General features: G+C 44.1%; 1 protein-coding gene across 2 annotated transcripts in view; it reads right to left on the bottom strand.

Annotated features, from left to right (window-relative positions):
• LOC146832982 (complement C3-like) overlaps positions 1-27,414 on the bottom strand; it is a 1,287,425-nt gene that overhangs the window by 878,326 nt on the left and 381,685 nt on the right. For both annotated transcript variants that reach the window (XM_085600525.1, XM_085600526.1), the window contains exons 17-18: positions 27,003-27,113; positions 25,860-25,962 (exon numbers count right to left, since the gene is read on the bottom strand). In XM_085600525.1, the coding sequence (XP_085456651.1) occupies positions 25,860-25,962; positions 27,003-27,113 (214 nt within the window). The remainder of the gene's footprint in view (positions 1-25,859; positions 25,963-27,002; positions 27,114-27,414) is intronic.

Below are 27,414 nucleotides of genomic sequence, written 5' to 3'. Positions count from 1 at the left end.
AATCACTGATCCAATTTCCTCTCTGAGAGAGTGGAAATCGTGCATTCTTCCCTAGCAGGTAATGTGAGATCAGGAGGGACGTGGGGAGAGTAACGTCTTAGTGGTGGAAGCTCCTTTATTGGAGCCATCTCTAACCATACCTCTGTTGTTATCCCTTGTAGTATCTGACACTTAGACTCTGACTGGAATTGGATGAGCCTTGGGAAAGGGAAGGCCCTCAAAGGTTGGGGGCAGAGTCAAGGGTACAAAGTTCCAGAAGAGGTACGAGAATGCAATGGAAGGCAGGGTTTACCGAGATCAGCTGAGGAATTAGGGTTCAGCCAGGTAAACTTTTACCAGGTGTCTGTGTCATCTTTGGGTTTGTGGTAGGAGACACCACAGCTGGTGACAAGAAGGTACCATGTGCCCTGCGTTGCAGGCATGCGATACAAGTGGTACCTTGAATTAGTGGATTAATTGGATACGGAGCGGCAGCAGCGGGTGGCTTGGAGTCCCTCACAGCAGAGTGGCCTTGGCTGCCCATCCACGCTCCTGCAAGTGAATGAGGGTGGAGTGATCCTTCTTTCAGGTGCCAAGCAGCCAGTGCCCCAGAAGTTGCCACATACTCCAGCAGCCTAAGCAGGAAAGCCAAACCACCCAGAGGGCCCCAGTAGCCTCAGAGGCGCTCTTCTGATTGCCCAGAGGGTGGAGGCTGCATCGGATGCATACGGCACTCAGGAAAACAGACAGGAGTCCTTGAGGTCTGCAATATACCACGCCAGTGAGACAGCCAGTGTCTGCTGTCAAGGGCCTGTACCTACAGCACGCAGCTCCCAAGAGGGGATCATCTTAGATTGGGAAGCTGCTGATCCAGTGAAGGAACCCAGTGGCCATCTTGAATTGGGTAAGGAGATTCAAGGTGATAAGCAGCTGCACCAGGTCATTGGTTAGTGCCAGTTTCTAATGGCTACCAAGCAGCACATCCTATGCCTCCCTCAAGCAGCCATGCTGTGGACAAAAAGTTATGTAACTGTCCATCAGGATCAAATTGCAACAGAGCCAAATATGATTGTGCAGTCTTCTTGAAATCACCCCCACCATTTCACACTATGATAAAGCTAAACATTGGCACCAGATGGGCATAGTGGATTGAAAACTTTGACAATTTCAATAATGCCCTTGAAGAAACAAACAACACAAAGATAATTAAATAACTCAAGACTCTTGCAGGAGATGGAGTCAAAGAAGCCATAAAAAAACTACCAGACAATGACACAGTTACATCGAGGAAAGCCAAGAAAGTATTCACCAAGAAGATTGACCCGGCTCACAACGTCAACAATGAGAGATACATCTTTCACAATGCTCGTCAACAACCGGGAGAAACCATGGATGAATTTGTGGACCGGCTGGAAACGCTTCTCAAGCACTGCCAATGCAATGACTTCAATGAAGAAGTCATGCGACTCAGGATAATCGTTGGTTACCAGTCCAGCACCTTTTACAGATGAATGTTCTGAGAAACACACATATAGGACTTTAGTGGTACAAGCTGCTATGTTTTGGCATATCATCAGCAGCTGAGTTATTTTGGTACGTCATTTGAAGAGTCATCCAATAAATGTCCAATGCCTTCAACTATAGCAGTGACATACTAATATTCAGAATCACACAAGATGCCCATGACAAAGCTCATCACAAAGTTTGTTGTGTACTGAAAAAGACAGGGCTTACGCCAAATGCAGAGAAATTCCACATACACAAACCCAAATCGAGGTTTTTTGAGCACATATTTTAGGAGGAAGGCAGACCTGGGAAAAGTGAAGTCTCTCGCCTACACCAGTCCTCCACAAGATGTGAGCCTGCTACGTTTCTTCTTGAGCATGGCGAGCTACTTTGACAGGTACATCAGAGACCATGCCACCATTAGTGAAACATTGTGCAATCTCACAAAACAGAACATGAACTTCCGATGGTCTACTGGAACTAAGGAACCTTGACTCCACCCCCAACCCTTGAGATCCTTGCTTTTTTCATGGTTCATCTTCTTTTAGTCAGGGTCCTAGTGTAAGATCCTAAATCTCCACTCTTTTTAAACACCATCTGAGTTTCAACTGCAGCACTTACATCTCCTCAATCACTTGCCTCAGTCGGCTCACCTGTCATCCTGACCGAGTGGTCACACCCACTTGGGGTGTAGAAAAATTGGAATCTCCTTCAGCACTGATTGCATCATGATGAGACTCCGGTCTGGTGGGGTACTCTATCAGGCCACTTACCCTTCAAGATCGAGTCATAATCTACTTGAAATTATACACATTCCGGGTTATGGATTTCCCACTAGGAGTCGCGGCAACAATGCTTCCTTTTTGTTGAGTCACCTGAAACGGCTCGGGGTCATATGAATTGTCCACCTTCCATTGCTGTTGTTGTCTAACCACCACCCAGGCTCCTGGATCGGGCATGGCCTCCTGCACCTGACACTTGGTCTTGGCATCCCTCTTCATTTTTTCCTTTTTCTCCTTGTCAGTGGACTGAAGACAGAGAGCATCCACTTCTCGTTTGGCAGTTCATTGGGGAAAGTTTGGTCCTGAATGCATGTCCAAACATGAGATTTGCAGGGTTTTCTCCTGTAGTCAAGTGGAGTGTGGTTCTATAGGCATGCAGCACCTGGCACAGGGCCTTATCGATCATTATTCCTTTGATTGTGCCCTTTTGTACAGTTCTTTGTGTGATGTCTAAGTGCTTTAGAAAGACGTTGAACTCTTTGCAGGAGGGGTACGAAAACGAAGCGGAAGGCAGGGTTTACTAAGCTCAGCTGAGGAATAAAGGTTCTGGCAGTTATATCCTTACCAGGTGTCCGAGTCATCTTTGGGTTTGCGGTGGAAGACACCAAACCCCAGTATGCTCCCTCAGTGTGCACCTTCTCTGCCTGCCTGCTGGTAAATGGCTTGTGTTACGACTGAGACAGGTTTGATTGAATAGCCTTGTCTCCTCCCCAGGCTGTTGTTCACAAAGGGAACCTCTAGCAGCCAAAGTTTCCAGGACACCCACAGACTTTGCAAACTCTGTGTTCTTTTTTTATTTTCTCGAGCATATATTCAGCATGGGGGCAAAAAGAGATTCCCCTTGTTAATGGGAGGTTGAGGAGATGCCGAAGGACCACAGGTTTTATACTCAGTATGTGAAGAAAAGTGCACAACCCGAGTAAAATGCTGGTGTTGAATCCTCTGGAGGCTGTGTCTACTCCAGCTCAGGAACCAGGGGAACCTTCGGAGGCAGACAGCACTACTGAGGATTCTTCAGACAAGGCCATAACAGAATTTGGAGCCCACACCAAAGCCCCACCACGTACCCCTCACCATTTTTTATGGCCCCCAAACCATTTGCAACCGCCACCTGTTAACACTAAGGGCACACAACCTGCTCTGTTTGGCAACTTTAAACAAAATCAATATGGCCCTTTTTTAGGAACACACCAAGGACGTCAGAGAGGCAGGATGAGGAAGAGGACCCAAATCTCATGGGCCGCTGAACATAAATAAATCAGAGTATCCACATGGAGCATGATGAACTCAAGCAACAACCAACCTGACCCGAGCAGCTGACCAGCTTGATAGTGAACCTGACTGCACAACCTCTTACCCTCCCTCAAACCCAGGTACTAGAAAAGAGTCTGGGTTTTGTTCCCACAGCCAAACTGGACAAATTCAGATTGAGGGCCTCATTACGATGTTGGTCAGAAAGAATTCCGATCGACTCCTTGTCTGAATTGTTTCCAACAGTCTCGGGTTCAGGGATTCCGATCGATTCCGATATTTCTGAACACGGTTCGGTCGGACTCCCATTGACTTCAATGGGAGCCTGTGTTCCGACCGGCAACACAGGCTCCCATTGAAACAAGCATTGGCATAGCCAATAGGTCTCGCTTTTTGGACCTTATAAGTGTTTAGCCATGCAACAATTGCATAACTAAATATTTATAAGGTCCCAAAAGCGAGACCTATCGGCTATGCCAATGCTTGTTTCTGTTTATTACTGCTCTGTAGTAATGGTGGCGCACGGGTGCCACCATTACTACATAGAAGTAATAAACAGGCTCATGGAGAACATCAAAGCGGCCGCAAAAGTGAAAGTGATCGCAATCGCGATCAAACATCAAAACGGCTGTGCGGCCGCGAAAGTGAGGCGCGCGCGCCCGCGCACATGCACTGTAGCTCTAGGCTACAGTGGTAGCACTTTTTTGAGCCCTCACAAAATGTCTCGCCAGACCAGCGCATGCGCTGAATCAGGCGAGACCTAAAAAGGGTGGTTGCGGAAAACCTTGCACCCTGTGGTGAGCACCCCATGGTGCCTGCCACACTGTGCAAGGTTGTAAATAGCGGTTCCATGGGCCTCAATCAGAGGTCTCCATGTAAAGGGGTGCCTGCTATGGGCTCCCAAAGTCAGTTTCCGACAGCCATTTCGTGTTGGACAGACCGATTCAGAAAGGCTGTTCGAATCCGACATTGTAATACGTTGGTCTGCTCCGATCGACTCGGAGTCTCCAAATGCCGGACAGAACCAAGTCGTAAAGACCGAACCGTTACCTTTCCATCGTAATCGGTTGGTTGGAAATGTTTCGGTCGGAAACATAGGTTCCGACCTGGGTTAGGAAAATCCAAATGCCTTTCGAAGCCTTTCCGACCGCCATCGTAATAAGCCCCTATGTTGTGAAGTAAATGAGTTCATTGGAAAACTCAAATTGAGAACATTTTTTGCTGATAAACTGAAGGACATGAACAGACATGGAGACACTGGACTATGAACAAAATCTCTCTTTATTCCACCAACTGGCATTCGAAAAAGCCATCCAAAAGGAAATTGGAGAGATACCGGAAAAACTTTCCAGAACACCACTAAGGAACTTTCTTTCTGGTGCCAGATACATGATATTTCTGTTGTTACTTTTCTAAGGACAGCGGGGGCGCTTGCAGAGCACCGTCGTGTACGGTGCATTACACACAGCTGGTATAGCGTCTTTAGGCCGAATCAGGAGAGGGTCAGTGCCATCACTATTTTAGGCAAGGGTAATCCTGGGATTAAATATGCTTTTGTTCCAGAGCTCTGTATAGATTTAATAGGGGCAATAAGAAAGTGTCCAGCCTTTCCTTGTGACTCTTGTGACTCTCCTTCGGTGCAGCCAAATCAGGACACAAAATTGAGATATGTACCCTACCTCTATCCCATTGAGGTAGTTATTCAACAACAACCTGGTCTTCCTGAGGTCGCTAGGGAGGGACGGTCAAACTTAGAAGTCTCTGGTTTCCCAGGTTGCTGGGGCCCCACTATTACCCCTATTAACCCTATCGCCCCTTCCACTCCAACCACAAGATAACACGGGCAAGAGGTATAAATTAAGATCGTGTAACTTTCTGAGGGGGGACCCTTTGGTTGCACAGCCCTATCAAGTCGCTGAGACAGGTGAAGGTGAAGGTAGACAGAAGCTTAAGCAGAGGCAGTTACCTAACAAACCGGCGAAGCCCACTCCAGCAAAGAGCCGGAAGAAAAATAAAAATTTTATACCTGTAAAGGTGACCCCCTCACTTAGGTACTATTTTCTGGCCAACTCACAGGGCAACATGGACTCCGTAAAACAGAGCGGGACTGTAGTCGCAGTAGAGGAAAGCCAGGAGGTGGACCCCTCCATCATACTCTCTAACCGTTTCAGTCCTCTGAGCATTATGTCCTCATTGACTGGGGAGGAAAGACAAGAAGAAACAGGGGAAGAACTAGGGGAGGTAGGGATTACGCCATCAGAGGTTGTTGCTCAGAGCGCGGAAACAGTACAGGGGTTGCTAAAACGATTGACTTTGCAAATTGGTGCTCGCCTCCCTACCTCTGAAGCAAACCAAAAAAAAATACAAGATACCTGTACCAGTTTAGAAGAAAACTTTTTGGCACTCACGCACAGGATGGAAGCCCTAAAACAAAAAGTAGGGGAACTAGGACAGGATGTCAAAGATAACACCCAAGCAGTGATAAGACTAAAAGAAAGAGAGCTGGACTTGGCAGAAAGACTGGAGAGATTGGAACACACATCAAGAAGGAATAACATTAGGATCCTGGATTTAAAAGAAGGGTTGGAAGGGGATAAATGAAAATCCTATGTTATTAATATCCTGACCAAAGCTTTTCCCCAGATTGCATCAGCTCTGGTTTGGGAAGCCGAAATTCAGCGAATTCACAGAGACCCCTTTAGGTTAAATCCTGCCTGAAAAAAATCTAAAAAGTTCCTGGTCTACATACATTCTTATACTCTTAAGGAGCAATTATTGGGGGTGGCCCTTAAACTTAAAACTATACAGGTCCAAGACGCCTCCTTCAGAATCCGCTCTGACATCTCCCGGGTAGGGGTGGGCGGAATTTGCGAAATCCACTTTCGCAAATTATTGCGAAAATGTTTAAAATTATCGCAAACAAGCGGTAATATCGCGAAGATGTGGAATTTTTTTTCCCGCATGTTCGCGAGATTTTCTGCATGGTTGAGGGTCGCCAACTTACCCATGTGGTTGCTCGCGGGCGCGGCCATCTTGTTTTGAGTTGTCTCGCGGTGCATGATCACGAGAAGAAAGACGTGATTGCGCGACGCATGACGTCACTGCGGGCGCGAACTGTCGCAAGACAGCGCAAATGGCTAAAAACAATCCAACATCTCATGGAGAACGCCACCGGATCAAGAAAACTTGTCGGCGAACGTAGGGATTCAGGTAAGGCGATCGCGCGCGAGAATGTATTATTTTACAGCGCGAGCAAGAAACAAATTATCGCCAAGCTGCGTAAAGCGTAAATTTTGACATTTTCGCGCTCTCTGCGGAACGCGAAAATGTCAAATTATCGCAATTTCTGCGAACGGAACTAAATTTTTGCCCAGGCCTACTCCCGGGTCACATAAGACAGGAGATGGGAGCTGGGAAAGCGGATGGATGCTTTAAAGGATCTAGGAGCCCAACTCCAGCTGCGGTTTCCTGCCTTCTTAAAAGTGGTCCTAGCAAATAAAATATATAATTTTAGGTTTCCGGAGGAGGTAGATGGCTTTCTTGCACAATGTAACTCTACTGTGTAAGGTGTGGGGTAAGCGATTCAGCATCCAACATTATTTTTTTCTTGATTTCACTACACATATAAGAGGCTAGGGGCCCTCTGCTCAAAAGGCAATATTTATTGCCTATAGGTAGTTTGGGAGGGTTCCCGCGGGTTAGGGGGTTAGGTGGGGAGTGGTGGGGAGTAGTGGGGGTTTTCACGTTGTTTGGTGGGGAGCATTGGGAAAAAATATTTAAAAATTATTAAAATCATGTGACCAGACAACCTCCAGTAGCTACCGCAGAGGGTGGAGCCTGGTTTATGATGGGGGATAGGCCTGCCCGGGGAGGGAATCAATGCCTTGAACTTATCAGCTGGAATGTTAATGGTTTGAGAGTTAAAAGAAGACAGCGCCTGATTTTTCAATACTTAAGAACAGTTCAGCCAGAATTCTTTTGATTCAGGAGACCCATCTATTACAAACAGAGTGCAAGGCATTATTTAGTAAACAAAAATGGGTCAATAAAATGATAGCCTCTGATCAGCAATGCTGCTCAAAAGGGGTCACAATAATATTAAAATTGAATTCGGGAGTTGAGATTATTAAATCGCAGGTAGATACTTGAGGATGCTGGGTTATCGTGGAAATCACATTTAAAGGGATCAAATATACTCTAGTTAGTTACTATTGGCCTAATGAAGATGATATTTCACCTTTGATTAATCTTTGTCTTGCCCTTGCAGATTTTGAGGTCCCTCTGATTTTGTCTGGGGATTTTAACGTGCTCCTAGACAACAAGCTAGATAGCTCTTCTCCTTGTACACAGGTAGCAGCCCCCCTTGTCTAAGCACATCTTTTGAATACCTAATAAAATTTTAACCTATGTGATGAGTGGAGGAAAAAAAAAAAGAGAGGTCAGGGAGTACTCTTTTTATAGTAAAAAGAACTCTCACTATTCTAGAATTGACTATGTATTCACTGAGCACTTGGAAATCCATTAGGTTAGCCTAATCGAATATCTGCCTATCCATTTATCGGATTATGGAGCTATGGCTTTTAAATTGGATTTCCCCCCAGATCTCTCTACGAGGAGATGGACATTAAATAGGAGGTTCCTCCTGCTATCTTCTACTCCGGGCTTTTTGAAGCTCGAAACTAACACTTTTTTTCATAATAACCTAGGGTCTGACCCCCTACATATCATCTGGGATGCCTTCAAGGCTTGGCTGAGGGGGACACTAAAAGGGGCAGTAGCGGGGTGGGCTAGGTCAGAGAGGGAAGAACGGGGCAATTTAGAACAACAGATAGCGGGGGCGGAAGCTGACTTAAAGGCGAGCCCTCCTGACGACCCGGAGAAAGACAGATGGGTAAAAAGAGTGGAGGAGCTTCAGTTAAAATTCAAACTTAAGTCGGAAGAGATTTTACTTCAAAAATGGGAAATAAGTAAAATGAGGGAGTTTGACCAAGGGGAGAATTGTGGTAAGCTCCTTGCCATGAAGACCAGGATCGACAGAGCTAATAAGTACATTAGTAAGATCAAAGTGGGTACACAACTTATAGAGGAGAAAGATAAAATAGAACAGGCCTTTTCAGTGTTCTTCCAAGAATTATATCATGAAGATCTCAAGGGGGTGGAGGAGCATATGGATAGGTGGCTGAAAAAGAAACAACTTCCGAGATTAACTGAGGCCAGTTAAGAATTTCTCTCTTTAGAAATATCAGGGAGCGAGATATTAGATGTGTTAGTTTCTGCTAAAAAAGGGAAAGCCGCAGGCCCGGATACAACAACGATCGAGGTCTATTCTATGTTGAAGGAAGAAATCATTCCGGTTTGGCTGAAACTGTTTAATGAAATACTAAAGGGTATATCTCCCCTGCCAGACTTATGGTGTGATGCAGTTATTACCTTGATCTTGAAGCCTATTAAGGATCCTCTTCAGTGTCACTCATATCATCCAATTTCCTTATTAAATGTCGACTATAAGGTCTTTGCAGGGATTTTAAATAAACGGCTTTGTAAGATCATAGGCCAAGTAATCTATGAAGATCAAAACGGTTTTCTTCCGGGCAGGCAGATTTCAGATTTGGTATATACTTTAGTTGGCACAGTGGATATGGCGTCATCGCGAGGCCTCCCTTTGTCAATTATTATGGTTGACGCGGCTAAAGCCTTCGATCGTGTGAATCGGCATTTCTTAGATAAGACCTTTAATGTCTTGGGCTTTACCTCTGGATTCAGGGAAGTTATTTAAAAAATGTATAGTTCACCACGGGCTCGGATTCTAGTTAATGGAAGCCTCTCTCCTGTTGTTAACATCGAACGTGGCAATAGGCAAGGTTGCCCACTGTCCCCTATTCTATTTGATATTTACATAGAACCCCTGGCTCAGAGTCTAAGATTAAATCAAAAGATTGCTCCTTTTAAAATGGGTGGGTTTGTTAGGAAACTAGCTCTATACGCGGACAATTTAGTTGTATTTTCATCTAATGTGGACATCACACTACAGGAACTGATATTTGCAACTCAAACTTTTGGAAAATGTTCTGGTTATAAGATAAATAATAAGACTGAGATCATGGCATGGAACATTGCTAATCGAGAGGGGTCCTATGCTACAGATCTTAGATACCTTGGAATTACAATAACCCAAGATCCCAGGAAAATTCCAAAAGTTAACTTAGATAAAGTTTCAAAGGAAGTTGAGCTTCTTTTAAAAATATGGCACAACATACCACTATCTCACTATGGCCGGGTTAATTTGATTAAAATGCGTGTCCTCCCGAAATATACTTATCTTTTTAATAATATACCAATAGAATTCGCAAAAGCTGAGATTCTTAAAATTCAGGGTAGGATTTCCTCTTTTATCTGGGCAGGAAAAAGGATTAGGTAGTCCTGGAAAAAACTCAGGCGCAAATTAACACAAGGAGTCATGGGTTTACCAGATCTTCAGCTCTATTGTTGGGCTTACCTATTAAAAAATGCTAAGATGCTATTGCATACCCCAGATAATTCACTGATTGGTAATATGTTTAAAGCCATGTTGGCTCTCCTAAATCTTTTAAAAAGGTCCGTTTGAAGACGCTGGGCATGGCGGCCAAGCTTTGTTTGGACTGTCGAGACTGCTTGGGGCTTTCCTATTATAGCGAATGGGCGCCGGTGTGGGACTCGCCAGGAATGCCGGAGTGCCTTTTGGATGCTCTAGTTCAGCCACTAAAAGAGGCAGGAGTCTTGCATTGGGGGGGTGTGGTAGTGGGTAACAAATGTCATCCCTGGGAATTTTGGAATCATACAACGACTGGAACCTTGTCTAGATTTAAATTCTATCAGCTTACATCATGGTGTAAGTCTCAAAGCTGGTCTCTCTGCATGGACAATCATATGGAAAATGATTTGCAAAACCAGGCCCCAAGGAAGAAAGAAGTTGCCCTATGGTATAATTATCTTCTGGCTGCAGCATAAAGAAGGATGGATAAGCCCTACTGGGTCTGGGAGAACTACTTGTCGAGTGAAGAACGGAAAGAGTTATGGCAAGTATCTATAGACCTGCTTTACCCTGTGATTAAATCTGCTGCACTCAGAAGAAACCACTTTTTCACACTCCATAGGATATACTGGACCCCCTTAATTTCTCTAAAATGAAGGGTGAAGGAGAAGCTAGATGCTGGAGATGTGGATTCCAGAATGCTGATGATGTTCATATATTCGCTTTTTGCCCCAGGATGCGCTAATTTTGGACTGATGTTGGTAAGACTATCACCAGGGTCATGGGTGTGGATGTAGAGGTAAGCCCAACTCTCATCTTATTTGTCATTGTACCTATGTTGGGTGGGGTACGAGATCAGACTGGGCCCCAATATAAATTGGTGTTTTGCATTTTGCAAGGAGAGAGATTTGTATGCTGTGGCACCAGGAAACCCCTCCTAGTTGGAATGCCTGGTGAAATTCCGTCAAGTACTTTCGAGCTGTAGACCAGAGGGTAAATGTCTTTAGAGAGAGGCCTGACACTGGGTTATTTTGGAAGTGGCTGGATGACCCTCTTTGAGATTATTTGAGGTTACCTTACAATAGATCAGGGTACAGGATAAGTTCCATTGATTAAAACCTCTGGGTCAGCTCAGAGTGAGTATAAACGGGCACTCCTTGTAAAGAATATACCAGCTGAGACTAAGAACCACCAAAGTTATCTGCACCAGAGGTGGGACAGGCTGAGAGGCGGCAGTAGCTATGGAGGTCATATGAGGACAAAAAAACCCAGATAGAATACCTTTTTGAAATTTACTCACACCATCTCCAGAACAGATTTAGGGGCATATTTACAAGAAAAGTGAAGGAGCGTGGTGTTAACCTTCTTGGCTTAATGCCGTGCACCGATACTTTCGAAACGCAGGGCTCCATCGTATTTACAACAATATGGTGCAGCCTTGTGTTTCCCCCTGTGCTGGCACTAATTACAACTGCCTAGCGCCACCGCAAGGAACATTGCGCCATAGTGCAAGGGGGCCTGCATTGTGGGAATGAATGTTTATGTGCTGGAAGATATCCCTTCAGGTACATAAACAATCTTAAATGGTGATTTGTACCTTCTATGTGTGCTGCCTTGTGAATCACGGATAGAAGTTGCAACTCTTCATTTTCAAAATGATTGTTTGTGTGCTGGAAGGGACACCTTCGTGTACATAAACAATTGTGCATGACATTTTGCTGTATTTAGGTGTGCTGCACAATGCAGCACACATAGAAACAGCAAAAACGATAAGAAATAAAGCATTTCTCCGCATTGCGCCATGTAACTTAAGACCAGGTTTTTCAGGTCTTAATTTTTGTGCTGTCCTATATTTACGCCACCATTGTAAATATGGAGCAGTGTCAAAATCTATGGGTGTTGCGGCAGAACGCCCACCACAACATTAATTGCCCTCTCCTTTCACGCTAATTATAGCGTAAAAGAGTGCCTTATTCACAAGGCAGCGTTATACCATGTTGAGTGGCTTAACACTGCCTTATAAATAAGGGAAAGCCTGTATTGCCACAGGAATGTCGAAAAAAGTGATGTTTCGGTGGCAATAGGGGCTTGTTAGTATGCCCCTTTGTCTTTCTAGACCTTGACATCATCCCAGAAGCTGGAACCCTAAGAACCACCACCCGCATAAAACCTACAGAAAACAATTGTCTCCTTATCTTTGACAGTTTCCATCCAAGACATCGGAAAGAAAATTTAACAGTTGGCCAGTTCCTATGACTGAGAGGAAACTGCTCCCAACTTAGCAACTACAAAAACAATCAGAAACTTTAGCATCCAAGTTTGCAGCAAGAAACTACCCTAAAGGTATCATTTCCTGAGCCATGAAATGGGCCGAGAACAATCACAGGGAAGTTTTACGGCAGACACTCCCTCTAAAAGAGCAAGAAGAATAAGCAAGATCATCAACAAACATTGGTGCATGCTGAACAGTGGTACCCACCAATTTCGAAAACCATTGTTCACACATAAGAACGGGGCAAGGGCGCAATCTTAGGGACATGTTAGTCCACACACGACCACAGATAACCAACAACACCAGAGAAAACCAAATGTGGTTATTCCCAGTTAAAGGACATCATCCCCATGGCAGATGTAGTGTCTGCTACTTTACTCAACCAACACAGACAATCACATTTAATAACAACACTACGTGGGATCTGAGGCAATTCTCCAACTGCAATCCCGATTGTGTGGTATGCATGATTACTTGCCCAAGTAATCTCCACTACATAGGAATGACCACCAGAAAAGTAAAAGTCAGAATAGGTGAACACAGTAGCAATCTAAGATGCGGATGCGCCACTACCAAAATGTCACCTCACTAGATGGAACAGAAACACGCTATGAGTGATTTCTTTTGGGTCATTCTTGAATGAGCGAACCTAGAATCGCAACTTTTTGAATGGGAACAAAGCTGGGTGTTCCATCTAAAACTGCATATCAACGGACTAAATGAGAATATGTGACTCACTTCCTTCATGTTTTCTGATCCCAAACAATGAGATGTGCACTACTGTTGAATGATATCTTTGGGTGGTACTCCCTAACATAACCAATACCATTCCATCTGTGCGTATATTTTATATATATATATATATATATATATATATATATATATATATATATATATATATATATATATATATATATATATATATATATATATATATATATATATTATCTACTGGCGGTCGCCAGTAGATAGTTATAGTTAGGACCGTGTTTCCATAGGAAATCCGCAACATTCTATTTGGAATAGCTTTGGCGCCGATTGACGAATCCTCGCGAAATTCTCAAAATAGGTGGGGCGCTCCGCTCCGCTCCTTCCCTGAAAGTCTCGGGGGGATTCGTCAAGCAGGGGCTGAGAAAAATGGGGGGTCCCAAAACACGTTTTCCCCATGCATTTTTCCATAGGACCTTTAGTCCGAGCTACAGCCCGAACGGCTGAACAGAATTACTTGAAATTTGGCAGAGAGGTAGCCCTCAGGTCAGGGATGTGCCTTTTGAAGGTCTCGTGTAAATCTGTTGAGTATTTCCTGAGAAAATAGCATTTAAATCAATATATATATCTATAGGCGCGCTCCGAGCGCGTACCGTAAGCTTACCGTACGCGCACGCCGCCGTGCGCGAGCGCGATTCTGATTGGTTGTTAGATCTTAGTAAACATTCGAATCGGTCGAAACCAGGAAGTGTCGGCCGCCATTTTGTCTCTCGCGGTCTGAGGGGGTGAAAAACAAAGGTGGAGAACGTGAAAAGGGGGCAGGGTGGACAGTTCCTGACCCCCTAGCCTTTGTCAGGGGGTCCCAGAATGACCCCCAAGGGCAAAAATTAATTGTAATTTTTTTTCGAAAAATTGCTGAATGCGCGTAGCGTACGCGCACGGCGTAAACGGAAAAATTCCGCGAATTTCGCGTAACGATTCCGCGACTACGCGTACCGTGCGCGCACGGCAAAAAAAAAAAAAATACATAACTTAGCATTTAAAAAAACGTACAAATTCACTGAAAAAACCATAGGTTTCACACACGTTATAGTTAGGAATTAGCATTTAAAAAACCTTGCAAATTCACTTAAAAAGCCATAGGTTTCACACATGTTATAGTTAGTAGGACATTTCACTCGTGAAAAACCAATGAAATTCCCCCGTAATAGTTAGTGCAGGCAACTATAACTCACGCGACCGCAATCCTCTGCTGATGACATCAGATATTACATCACTGATGACATATGTGTTTTTCTGAAAAAAAAATATTTGTAATATATGTATAGCTAAAAATTAATGGAAGAAGACATGGGTAAATAAGTGTCTAAATACAGTGATGTAATATCTGACGTCATCAGCAGAGGATTGCGGTCGCGTGAGTTATAGTTGCCTGCACTAACTATAACGGGGGAATTTCATTGGTTTTTCACGAGTGAAATGTCCTACTAACTATAACATGTGTGAAACCTATGGTTTTTTAAGTGAATATATATATATATATATATATATATATATATATATATATATATATATTACCTACTGGCGGTCGCCAGTAGGTAGTTATAGTTAGGACCACGTTTCCATAGGAAATCCGCAACATTCTATTTGGAATAACTTTTGCGCCGGTCGACGAATCCTCGTGAAATTTTCAAAATAGGTGGGGCGCTACGCTCCGCTCCTTCCCTGAAAGTCTCGGGGGGATTCGTCAAGCGGGGGCTCCGAAAAAAGGGGGGTCCCAAAACGCGTTTTTCCCATGCATTTTTCCATAGGACCTTTAGACACAGCTACAGCCCGAACGGCTGAACAGAGTTACTTGAAATTTGGCAGAGAGGTAGTCCTTAGGTCAAGGAAGTGCCTTTTGTAGGTCTGGTGTTAATCTGTTCAGTAGTTCCTGAGAAAATAGCATTTAAATCAATATATATATCTGAGCCAGCTCACGGTGCGCTTACCGTGCGCTTACCGTACGCGTACGGTGCCGTGCGCGAGCGCGATTCTGATTGGCTGTTAGATCTTAGTAAACATTCGAATCGTTCTAAACCAGGAAGCGGCGGCCGCCATTTTCTCTCTCGCACTCTGAGGGGGGGAGTAAAAACAAAGGGAAAAAACATGTAAAAAGAGCGGTTAGACAAGTCATAACCACCTAGCCTTTGTGAATGTGTCCCCCAAGAACCCCCAAGGCCAAAAATTCATTTTTAAATTTTTCCGAAAAATCGCCGATTACGCTTACCGTACACGTACGGTAAAAATTATTTAAAAAAAAAAAATTATCCACAATCTCCCCACCCCGTGTGCAAATGGTGCCCGTAGGGCTTCATTAGTGCATTTGTAATAGTAGAAAGCCAACAAGGGATTTTATTTTAGGAAGATTCAATTCTTTTGTCCAATGCAAAATACTCTTTATGTGAGCTCAAGACTGATACTCAACCAAACGTTATTAAATTAAATTTAGTTAAAGATATATAACAACACACACGGGGTATTTTTTGAAGTGAAAAAATCACTAGCTTTTTATATAGAAACAATTGATAAAAAGGAGTACAGAAAACAAGTAAATGTATAATGTAACTTGAAGGGAAAAAACATAAATATTATCCACAATTCATGACATTACAGATATCCAATCCGATGAAGTAAACAGAGATCTATCTCATATTTAGAGAACAATCAACTGTGCATGTATGCTTTGGAAATGGATAATACAGTCGACGTTTCGGTCTGTTGGGGCGTCAATCAGTCAGACCATCTTCAGGACAGTTGAAAAATTCAAAGGAAGACTCCTGCATAAATATGGTATCAATTAATTACAAAAAAAATAGAACATAAAATTCTCTTCATAGTTGATAGAGAAAGCAGAGGGATAGCCCGTGTGTGAGAGAACAATCTTGTTTAAAGAAATCATTGTGGAAGAAACACCTTGTACCAAAGAATATAGCAGCGTTGTTGCATTACCGTATAATTCAGTGAAAAAGGGTTAGAGGAATACGTTATTATTAGTGTGCGCTCAGTGAGACTAACAAAGAGATGTTGCGCTTACTCATAAGTTGTTGTATGAAATGGAGGAGTAATCACTTCCTCATTGGTGATTGATTATACTTCATCTATAAGGCAGAAAACAATTATAGAGTGGTCATCGTTAGGCCTTTTAATGAAAAAACGAGTGTTTATGTTAATTTATATTAATTTATATAATTGAAATTGAAATGTAATGTCATGAATTGCGGATAATATTTATGTTTTTTCCCTTCATGTTACATTATACATTTACTTGTTTTCTGTACTCCTTTTTATCAATTGTTTCTATATAAAAAGCTAGTGATTTTTTCACTTCAAAAAATACCCCGTGTGTGTTGTTATATATCTTTAACTAAATTTAATTTAATAACGTTTGGTTGAGTATCATTCTTGAGCTCACATAAAGAGTATTTTGCATTGGACAAAAGAATTGAATCTTCCTAAAATAAAATCCCTTGTTGGCTTTCTACTATTACAATTACACTTGCCCAAGCCCTCAAGGGTATATTGGGTGCTACCCCTGGATTTAAGTGTTCATTAGTGCATGGCATATGTAAATATTAGCATTACAAAAAATGAAATGTCAAAGCTCACCTTTCACCACGAAGCGCATAATATGTCCTCCATGTGCGCACGGTGCGCGAAGCGCATCGTGCGTACATGGCCCATCCAGCGTAACGTGGGCACGCGGTGCGCGTAGCGCACCGCGTGCCCACCGTGCGTGCACGCCACTAACTGCGTAAAGTGGGCACGCGCACCGCGTGCTCACTGTGCGCGCACGGTGTGCGAAGCGCACCGTGCGCGCACGGAATGAACTGCGTTAAGTGGGCGCGCACGCCACGAATGGCGTAAAGTAACTTAGCATTTAAAAAACCGTACAAATTCACTGAAAAAACCATAGGTTTCACACACGTTATAGTTAGGAATTAGCATTTAAAAAACCTTGCAAATTCAGTGAAAAAACCATAGGTTTCACACATGTTATAGTTAGCTGGACATTTTACTGATAAAAAACCAATGAAATTCCCCCGTTATAGTTAGTGCAGGCAACTATAACTCACGCGACCGCAATCCACTGCTGATGACATATGTGTCTTTATGAAAAAAAAATATTTGTAATATATGTATAGCTAAAATTTAATGGAAGAAGACATGGGCAAATAAGTGTCTAAATACAGTATTAGCATCAGCAGAGGATTGCGGTCGCGTGAGTTATAGTTGCCTGCACTAACTATAACGGGGGAATTTCATTGGTTTTTTATCAGTAAAATGTCCAGCTAACTATAACATGTGTGAAACCTATGGTTTTTTCACTGAATATATATATATATGTGTATATATATATATATATATATATATAGATAGATAGATAGATACCTTTTCATTTTAATAAAAATATAATCTCAGCACTTCCATCGTCCATAATGTGACCGCCTTTTCTTTAGTGAGTAACAACACGCATGGCCCAACAAGCTCACGGAGGAACCAGGAAGTGGTTCCATTCACTGTGGCCATTTTGTTAAATCAGTGTCCTAGTCTTTCACAAGACACAAGGACACCAACGTCTCGAGGCGGCACTGTCCAAATAGTGTGACATAGCAACTGATAGGTACCTATTGAGCCACGGGCAGTCAAAACCCCTATGCGAGGGAGCAGCCTTGATGAAGTGAGTGCGACATAGCCGCTTTTGACACACAAGGTCGCTTATACGCTGACAATAAAAATTAACGCTAAATATTTATCACTAACCTTTTCCAGTTTCTCTCGCTCCTGCTAATAACCTGAGATCATTGCAGCTCCTTTTTCTATCTCATTTTAGTTGAGCAGAGTGTGCCAACCCGGAATCAACTTGGTTTCATTTTTTATCTAATTATGTTTGCTCAGAGTGTGACTACAAGCGTGGCTTCATGATGCTGATTGTAGGCAATTAATACATATGTGCATTTTAAATCACCATCACTTCTTTTCATCATTTATGTTAATTACGTCTCTGTCCTGTCTAAGCCTCATGTGTGATTAATTGTTCCAAGCAAAACTTCGCTTTTGGTAGCACAATTACTGTGAGAAATATATTACGTTTTTTCACGCATGCGAAAAAACATCACCTATTGGTTTTACGGTAAACAACACATGCCATAACATGTTGTTATTTCGCATACCGTCCGAACAACGACTTACGTTGAGGGGCAGAAGGTGTTGAATTTCAAATCCAACACCTTCCCTAGTGTCCGCACAGACTGGAGTTGGAAGAATAAATTATACTATTCCAACATCCAGCGCCCCCTAACGCAAGTCGTTGTTACGACTTGTGTTGTAACGGTATGCGAAATAACAACACGGTCGTTGTAACGACCGCATTTTTATGGCATGCGTTGTAAACGCATGCAAAAAAACATCACATATTCGTGTTTTGCAAGAGTTTGGCATGACAATGTGTAACTATGCTGGATGCCATGACAATCGACCCTCCGTTTTTTTTCCCCATACAGTTTTTTCAGCAGATTATCCTGATACAAACACCATTTGGTGATGTATGCATTCATCAAATTATTTGTTTTTTCTCACAATATTTTCTTGACTAAGAGATGATATAGGAGTGGTATCAGGGAGTATTTACCCTTGGTCGTGAAGAATAACCTTGGGGTAGGGTTAGAAACATGTCGACCAGCAGAATAGAGGCACATTTTTGCCTTTAGGTTCCCTGATCTTTCTCCATATTTTAATCATACCGGATAGAGGCACGAATAAAAGAATAATTTTCCTACTAGCCAGGAATTTTAAAATTTTCCTCACTACCTTCCAACTCCCGCCTTTTTTTTCATCTTATCTTTCCAACAAAAAGTGCTCTCACGTAACACTTAGGTTGCAGCATGCCCTGTTCTGCAGCGGAACGAGAAGAACCCAATGATGAAGCATGCTACCGAGAGGAAACCCTGATGGGTGAGGGTTATCTAAGGAAAGCCCACCGTTTTCCTACCAAAATTCAGAGTGGGAAGCAAAACCCTGCAGTTGACAGAAGGGTTCGTTTTTGAATATAGTACTACATCAGGCACACAACGAATGTTGGCTTTCAAGATGGTTTTGCCCGCAGACGCTTTCCTCTTCCTCTATTCCTTTGGGAGGTGTATGAAAAGTTCCTACATCTCCTCCCACTGGGACATCTCATATCAGGAAAGAAGCCTGACAGAGTTGTCTATGCACTAGTGTATGACTTCCCCAATTGCTACCTTTTTGCTCCCTGTATTGATATTTTTACTTTCCTCATTAAGTGACAAGACATCACCCATGGCTAAGGGGTGTACCTCTAAAAGGCAGTGTGGACTACCAATGAGTCAGGGGGACCTGGCATTTAATGTATAAAAGGTCACTAGGTCAGGGTTTATATTTTTCTCAACCCTATATGGGACTACACTTCCTTTAACTGACTCTATGAAGTTCTCATGCAAGGATTTCAACATGCCCTTGAGCAAGGGCAAGAAGTGCACTGAACATTTGGACTTGGACAGAGTCTCCACTAGGAAGTCCTCTTCCTCCTGAATGATGTGCATGTTCTCTTTATGATATGCTGCTTCCCTCTGCATAACCGCATGATCTGCCATGGTATTATCTGGGAGATATGTCCTAGCCGCGTAGTGGTCCAAGTCAGGATCAACAGGGCAATCAATTTTACAGTCTTCCAGGGGTCATTAGTAGGCCCTGGGTGTAAGGGCTGGTGACATGGGTTGATAGGATGATATGGACTACTTAGATTTTTTAAACATCTCTTTATTGAAAAAAATATACTTATTCTAGTACACTTTGGGCAATTTATGCTAGAATAGGAACACTGACAGCTTACAATGAATTAGAATCTAAATTTCAGATGTTGATCATTCCATGTTTTTATTTATTTTTTCTAATATCTGCAATTATTTTTGGGTTTACACTGAAGAGACACGTTATCTAAATCCACAATGACCCAAATGTGTTTTTAATGGGAAAAATACTGCTTGTTAGAAATGGGGGTCTCTAGTTGGCAGAGGTAGGTACCTTTGTCCAAATAGGGACCCTTGCTTCTAGTCAGGGTAAGGGGGATACACTTCGAAAATAACCCCTGCTCACCCCCTTGGTAGCTTGGAATGAGCAGACAGGCTTATCTCAGAGGTAGTGTGTAAAGCATTTGTGAAAACACACAGTAACACAGTGAAAACACTACAAAAGGACACCACACCAGTTTAGAAAAATAGTAAATCTTTATCTAAACCAACAAGACCAAATACGATAAAAATCCAACATACAATATTTTTGAAAAAAAGTACTTGTGCAAAATAAACTTTAAATTGCAGGAAAATCAATAAAACACAGTTCTTCCGGCTTGGCAGCTCCTCCTGGAGCTACTGCGCTACTGAATACGACAGAGTCTAACAGCTCCAGCTGACCGCGTCGATACGGGCCAACTAAAGCGTCGACAGACGCGGACAGAGTACCTTTCTTGTTGGAACCAACATGTCGGTGCGAGTCAGTCGGGGAACACGTCGCGGTCGCGTTGTGAAGCAGAGCATTGCGACTGGCGATGTCCTCATGATTCGGTGCAGGCAGCGGCTTGTTGATGGAGTTGGTGAGACCAGAGCTTGCGTTGAAGGGTGAGATGGTGCTCGCTGCAGTGCTGGCAGGCCATGGTGCCGCGACGGAGCCGGTCGATGTTCAGGTCGGGCAGCAACGGAGTCGGTGACATCCTTACAGTGTGTAGCGAAGCGTTGCAGAGTGCGGTGCCCACAGGACGTGTTGCAAGCAGCGGCTCGTTGACAGAGTCGTTGAGACCAGGGTTGTGTTACGAAGCAAGGCGTTGCTCTCGGCGGTGCTTTCAGGACACGATGACAGAGTAGGTTACCCTTTTCTTCTGCGGCGACAAGCAGAGACGGGGCCCACAGACATGGTAATGTCTTTGCTTTTCCTAAGGCCTCTAGAACAGGGGGCAAGCTCAGTTCAAGTACTTGGAGATCTTTTTTTTCAAGCAGGGGGACAAATCAAGCAGCAAAGTCCCTTTTCTCATTTCCTTGGCAGCAAGTTGCCACTGCAGGCCAACCCCAGACAGCAAACAGCACAGGGGCAGTATTCCTCCTCAGCTTTTCCGGCTCTTCTCCTTGGCAAAGGTTCCTCTTGATTTCCCAGAAGTGATCTATCAGTCTGGGGTCTGTGCCCCTCTTTTTATACACAAAAATCATTTGTTCTCTGAAGGCAGAGACTGTCTGTACCCTGCCAAAACCAGTTCTGTCCTCACTGGTGCAGCTTCCTGGCAGGAGGTGGAGACAACATTGTTGAAGGCAGACCAGTCCGATTCAGATGAAAGGAAATCTCCTCCCCCTACTCTAAATGCAGCCCAGGTCTGTTCAGCCCAGCCCGAACTCATCAGACTTCTGGAACCGCTGCCCCTCTCCAGCCCCAGTCATCCAAAAGCCAGACATGCAATACACAGACCTAGCAGAGGCACACTGGATGATTAGGCCAGAAAACACCTACTTTCTAAAAGTGGTATTTTCAAACACAGAATGTAAAAATCACCCCCACTAAAAGATGCATTTTAACATTCTGAGTTCAAGCGTACTAAACTTATTTTTCTACCTTGCTCCCAGGGCCAGTTATGTTTATAAGATATTATAAACAAACTCCTCATTCTGTCCTATGGGAACTGGTAGCCTTGCAATAGTAAAAAACGAAATTGGCAGTATTTCACTATCAGGACATGCTACACACATCAGGGCATGTCCTGCCTTTCGAATACAATGCACCCTGCCTACAGGGGTACCTTGGGCCTATCTTAGGGGTGACTAATATATAGAAAAGGGAAGGTTTAGGGACTGACAAGTGTGTGCACTTGCCAAGTCGACATGGCAGTCCAGACTGCACACAGTCTTTGCAATGGCAGGCCAGAGTTACATTTTACAGGCTGCTTCTGTGGGTTGCACAATCAGTGCTTCAGCCCACTAGCAGCATTTGATTTACAGGCCCTTGGCACACACAATGCACTATACTATGGTCTGACAAGTAAATCAAATAGGGTAATCATGGAATCACAAATCCATAACAACAATTTATAAAGGGAGCACTTGCACTTTGGCACTGAACAGCAGTGGCAAAGTGGCCAAAGCATCTAGACCAGAAAAACTGAGTCCAACACACAGCAAAAACACAGGAGGCAAAGGCAAAAAATGCAGGGGAGGCCCACGCCAATGGTGTAGGTCTAATACTGCTCAAAAGCGATGAGTAGATGAGGTAAGATGAGGCACAGTTGGAATTTGTATTGATGTAAGGGAAGAGCCGGGTGATTTGGTAAACTGTGACGGACTCTATATCTGACATGCCTCCTGTCCACCTGCAGATTGTTAATGGACTCTTGTGCGAAGGATACTGCAGCTTACTTACACATCACATTGGTGGCTGAAACTTACCAAAGACATTATCTTGATACAAATCTTGCAGGTAAATTTGATATCGACTGGTGGAAAAGTGATCTGATCTGTCGGTTCTTCCAAGGATATATATGTTATTTACAATAAGGTACAAATGAAAAGAAATATTAAGATAACCCCTTCGCCGCGGGGGTAATTTCCCCGCGACGCGGGGGGGGGGGCGGCGGCGGCAGCGCTGTGCTCGTGACGAGCCCAGCTCGTCATGAGGCACAGTGGAGCTGTGCTCATGACAAGCTGGGCTCGTCACGACTCCGACCACTGATTGATTCTCCCGCACAGGCGGGGAATCAATTGCGCGTGGGAGTGGCGCGACCGTTATGACTAGCCCAGCTTGTCATGAGCACAGCTCCACTGTGCCTCATGATGAGCTGGAACGTCATAAGCATCGTAGCAGTTAAAAAAATCGCCAGCAGTGCCTGTGCTTTTGGGCTATCGATGAAAGTGATTTGCTGCATGCAGTTCCCATAATCACTTTCAGAAACAGTTGTAGGAAACTGGCTCTGTATATACTATACCAAAGTGAGGTATAGTGTGCACAGAGTCCAGTGGATCTCCAAAGGTAGGCAGCGGTAAAGTTAGATAGCACCTCACTCACTATTTGTGGTAGTGTGGTCAAACAGTAAGGCAGTATCAGAGGACAGTGTTAAGCATTTGTTGTACACACTCAGTCAGCAAATGAATTCACACACTCAAAGATTGAACTTCAGACCAATTGTTTTTCTATGAAAATATTCTTTTAGTTATTTTATTTTCTAGAACCAAGCAAGCCTGGCACAGGTAAGCAATAAATACTTTACAGTAGTAATGAAGTTTGTAAACAGTTTGAATTGAAATTGTATGTATGTGTACTTTGTTTTGACGTACAGTATGGTTTCGGAAAAATGCAATACTTTGTAAATGTAGTACATAGACTTGAAAGGGCTTTTCAGTAAAATTACAGGAAAGTTACTTTTGAGATTACTTTTCTTACTCAGAGTGGTATACCTGGATACTAATCTGATACATTTCCTGTAAACAGGTGAGTAAAATCGTTTTTGTTAGTTAGTGCAATTTTAAAGAATTTATTAAGGTTTTCAAACTCCACACTTCGAAACTTTTCCAAGAAAAACAGACAATGTTATCCTATGGAGGAAAATAGAGTCATCGGTTTTAAGGTAAGTATTTGGTAGTGGGAGTTGAGGTTCTGGGGTAGACTGAGGTGTCCCCCAGGGCCAAGGATGCACTCTAGTTACACCCTGAGCGGCACTAGGGCGGCAGGGTGCAGGGTGCAGAGTGCTGAGGCCCAATGTTATCTATTGGGGGATAGGGGGCCTCCGGTTCGTGGCTGCTGACGAGGAGGCCACTTGGTTGTGGAAGCAAAGCTCCTGGACTTTAACTCAGGACAAATGGGGAAACAAAGTAGCACCAAAGGTGCACCCTCAGCGGCACTAGAGCGGCTGGGTGCAGGGTGCTGTTTCGAAGTCGGACACCCTGTTGGTTTCAATGGGGAACCTCCGGTTTGAAAAAGGCACTGCAGGCTTGGGACGAAGGTCTCCTGGGTGCGACCACCACTTCGAGAGGTAAGTTGAAAAGTTAGGGGTTGGTTAGGCACCATTGGTTTGGCCACCCAAGGCTGTGGGGCGTCAGGTGCAGGGGTGCCTTTTAGGGTCGGATATTCTTACCAGCTCCTGGTCGTGGTTGGGGGGACCTTCTGGATTTCGGCTGCAGGCTTAAGGCAGGTCAGGGGTTGCCAGATCTCAGGTCAGGATTACCGGGGTGACCTCCTTGTGGTGTTTGCCCACTCGAGCTCTGGCCGTGGAAGCCAGAGCCAGAGGTTGTAGATGAACAAATCTGGTGTTCACGGGAGACAAAGTCTTTGGGGTTGAAGGCAGGTAGGTCCTCCGGGGTTTTCGAGGTTGCTGGCTGCAGGACACACCGGGATTTCGCAGGAGCAGGTTTGAGGTGGAGACAGGCCGGTAGGGCTGGGGCAAAGTCAGTCGGCGTCTTCCTAGCTGCTGACGGCTGCTCGTTCCTTCTTCTTCTTCTTCTTGTGGTTTCTTCTTGACTGAGGAAGCAAGGTTCAGGGATGCCCCTAAATACTAGATTTAGGGGCGTTACAGGTAGGTAAAAGGCAGGGACCAATGGGTCCCTTCCCTGGGGTGGGTGCACCCCCTATTATGCCACCCTCCAGTGGGAGGGGGCATGAGTCTGTCCCTGGTTGGCTGAGTCCCCCCATCCGCAAAATGGCAGGGACTGAGATTTGTGCTTCACCTTGCCTTCCCCACCTGAGGGGTGGAGTTGGCAGAGGTGGGCACACCTCTCTTCCTCACTTGTTTTTCCTGCCGGTTCTCCTGCCCAAGATGGGGGTCAAAACCAGTGAGGACCAGTTGCTGAAAGCAGCAAGTGGCCTGGGGAGGCTCACAAAGGCGGCAAACCTTTGAAGCTTCCCCTTCGTGAACTATGCCCATCCTCGGGGAGGAGGCTTGGCATCTCGTCCCAGGATGTGCATTGTTTCAGGCCCTGGAGAGCAGCAGGCTCTCGACCCAGGGGTACAGAAACATGTCTGGTGGTGGCAGCTGAAAGCAGCCACTCAGCCTGGACACTAGTGGTAGGTTCGTTTTCAGGGGGTATCTCTAAGATGCCCTCTGTGTGCATTTTTCATTGAATCCCACACTGGCATCAGTGTGGGTTTAATGTGCTGAGAAGTTTGATACTAAACTTCTCCGTTTTTAGTGTAGCCATTATGGTGCTGTGGATTTCTTAATGACAAACTCCCAGCACCATATACTCTTAATGGCAGCACTGCGCTTACAATGTCTAAGAATGGACTTAGACACTGTAGGGCTACAGGGCTCATGCACCTGTACCCTCACCACTGGTATAGTGCACCCATCTACAGGGGTGACTGATCTATGCCAGGGTAGTGGCTTGTAGGCATGGCACACAGAGATGTGTGCCATGTCGACTCATCACTTTGTTCTTCACCAAAATACGCAGCCTGCTAAGGCAGTGTGTGAGTGTAAGGGTACAGGACCTCTAAGGGTGGCACAATAAGTGCTACAGTCCTTAGAGGCCTTCTCTGGTCACAGTGCCCTAAGTACCGATGGTATCATTTACCAGTGGCTGACCTGTTGCCATAGATGCCAATTGGGTTTAGGCTTCGAAGCAGTTTTAGGGAAAAAACATAGGCCCTGGGTACCTGATTAGCAGAAGCCCAGGGCACACTCAGTCAAAGCACATCAGCAATTCAGCAAAAAGTGGGGGCAACCATGCAGAAAGAGGGCACTTTCTCAAAACAGTGAGCTCCCATTTTTCAGGTGATGTACAGGTGATTAGTTGATGTCTTCTGAACAACAAAGCAGTCTTACCCATTCACATCTGGTGCTTCCAGCAGCTGCTCCACCTTCCAGAACCAGCTCTCAGGAAACTGAGTCCTCTTTTCAGCATCTAGGTATCCTTCTTCAACGTTTTCTGGAAGAACAAGATAAAAGGTGGCCTAGAAAAGACTGAAAGGCAAACATCAGATTCACTCTCTTTTTTTCCATGTAGTTAAGGATGTCTCTCTTTTTATAGGGTTGAGTGCTCAGATTCAAGAACTTCCCAGATGAAGTAAAGCTTTCATTTTTCAGAGATTGGTGGAAAGAGCAGGACTTTCCACTGGAACGTGATATGTGTGTGAAAATCTAAATATCATATATTCGCTATATAGCGGTGGCCTTGTATTTAAATTGTTAGCTGCGGTTCATTGAAACAGGAGTTCTAATGTAGGCTTTTCTAGTAGGCGAGATTGTGTCATTGTGGGCAAATCTCTCTGTTCTTACTACGAAATTGGGATCTTTGGAAGTCAATAAACTCTCTGTAACAAGAATACTTGACATTTTGACGTATAACGAGCTTCGAAGGCTATTATTATTATTTTTATAATTATTGTTATTAATATATTTTTTTTTTTTTTTTTTTTAACTTGTAAGGCGCGACAGCTACCCAAAAAGGGTTTCCCGGCGCCTAGACACAGCATAAGAATGTCAGGAGAAATTACTAGCTATTCTTGTTATTGTTCGAATAGCCAGGTCTTAAGTATCTTCTGAACCTGACGTGGTTTTCCTCTTTTCGAATGAAAGGAGGGAGTGCGTTCCAGAGGGATGGTCCAAGGTGGGCGAAAGATCTGCCTCCCATTCTTGCCAATTTAAATCTTGGTACACAGAAGTTGGCAGCTGATTGCGAACGAAGATTACGCTTGGGAGTATAGGGGTGAGCCAGAGCTAGAAGGTATTTGGGTGCAGTACCTGCTTTAATTCTGAACATGTAGTTCAGGGCTTTAAAACGGATTCTGCTTTCTACCCTATTATCTTCATCATTATTATCATTATTTTTATTATATCAGGTATTTTCACACTCAGTGATGGTAATGACACAGGTAACTGCCACTCTTTGCCAAAACTAGTTCCCCCGTCCCTTCCCCATCCGTATTTTACAGATAAACTCGCATCAGTCAATGCACGCATTCATACCTTCCGAGGTCTCCCGGATGTATCGAGCTCGCGCCGCACTGCTGTGCCCCATGTTGTTTCCTTTCATGCCATCTTCACAGCACCTGCTCCCAGTGCCCTTGTCCTTTGCAGCTGAAATAGTAAAAGAAAGCGTTTGTCTGCATGTCTATTCCACTGAAAGCAGGGCTTTCCTGAATTTGCACCCATGCCAGTAGGTCACCCTAACCGATGCCCGATCAGAATTAGATCCTTTCAAGGTTTTATAATTTGACATGCCAGAAGACTGCCAGGCTACAACAGGAGGAGAAGGTGGTAGCACTCTAGAAAGGTTCCTTTCTTTCAATATAAAACAGACATACTTTAGTAGCCTTAACACCTTGACTGGCACAGAAATGTAGGCCTTGCTTGGCGCTATTCATATTGTTTTTATTTA

This window comes from Triturus cristatus, chromosome 4_2 (assembly GCF_964204655.1).
Source record: "Triturus cristatus chromosome 4_2, aTriCri1.1, whole genome shotgun sequence".
Classification (NCBI taxonomy): domain Eukaryota; kingdom Metazoa; phylum Chordata; class Amphibia; order Caudata; family Salamandridae; genus Triturus; species Triturus cristatus.
The sequence above is the reverse complement of the archived record's forward strand: the minus strand, read 5'-3'. Positions and strand labels throughout refer to the sequence as shown.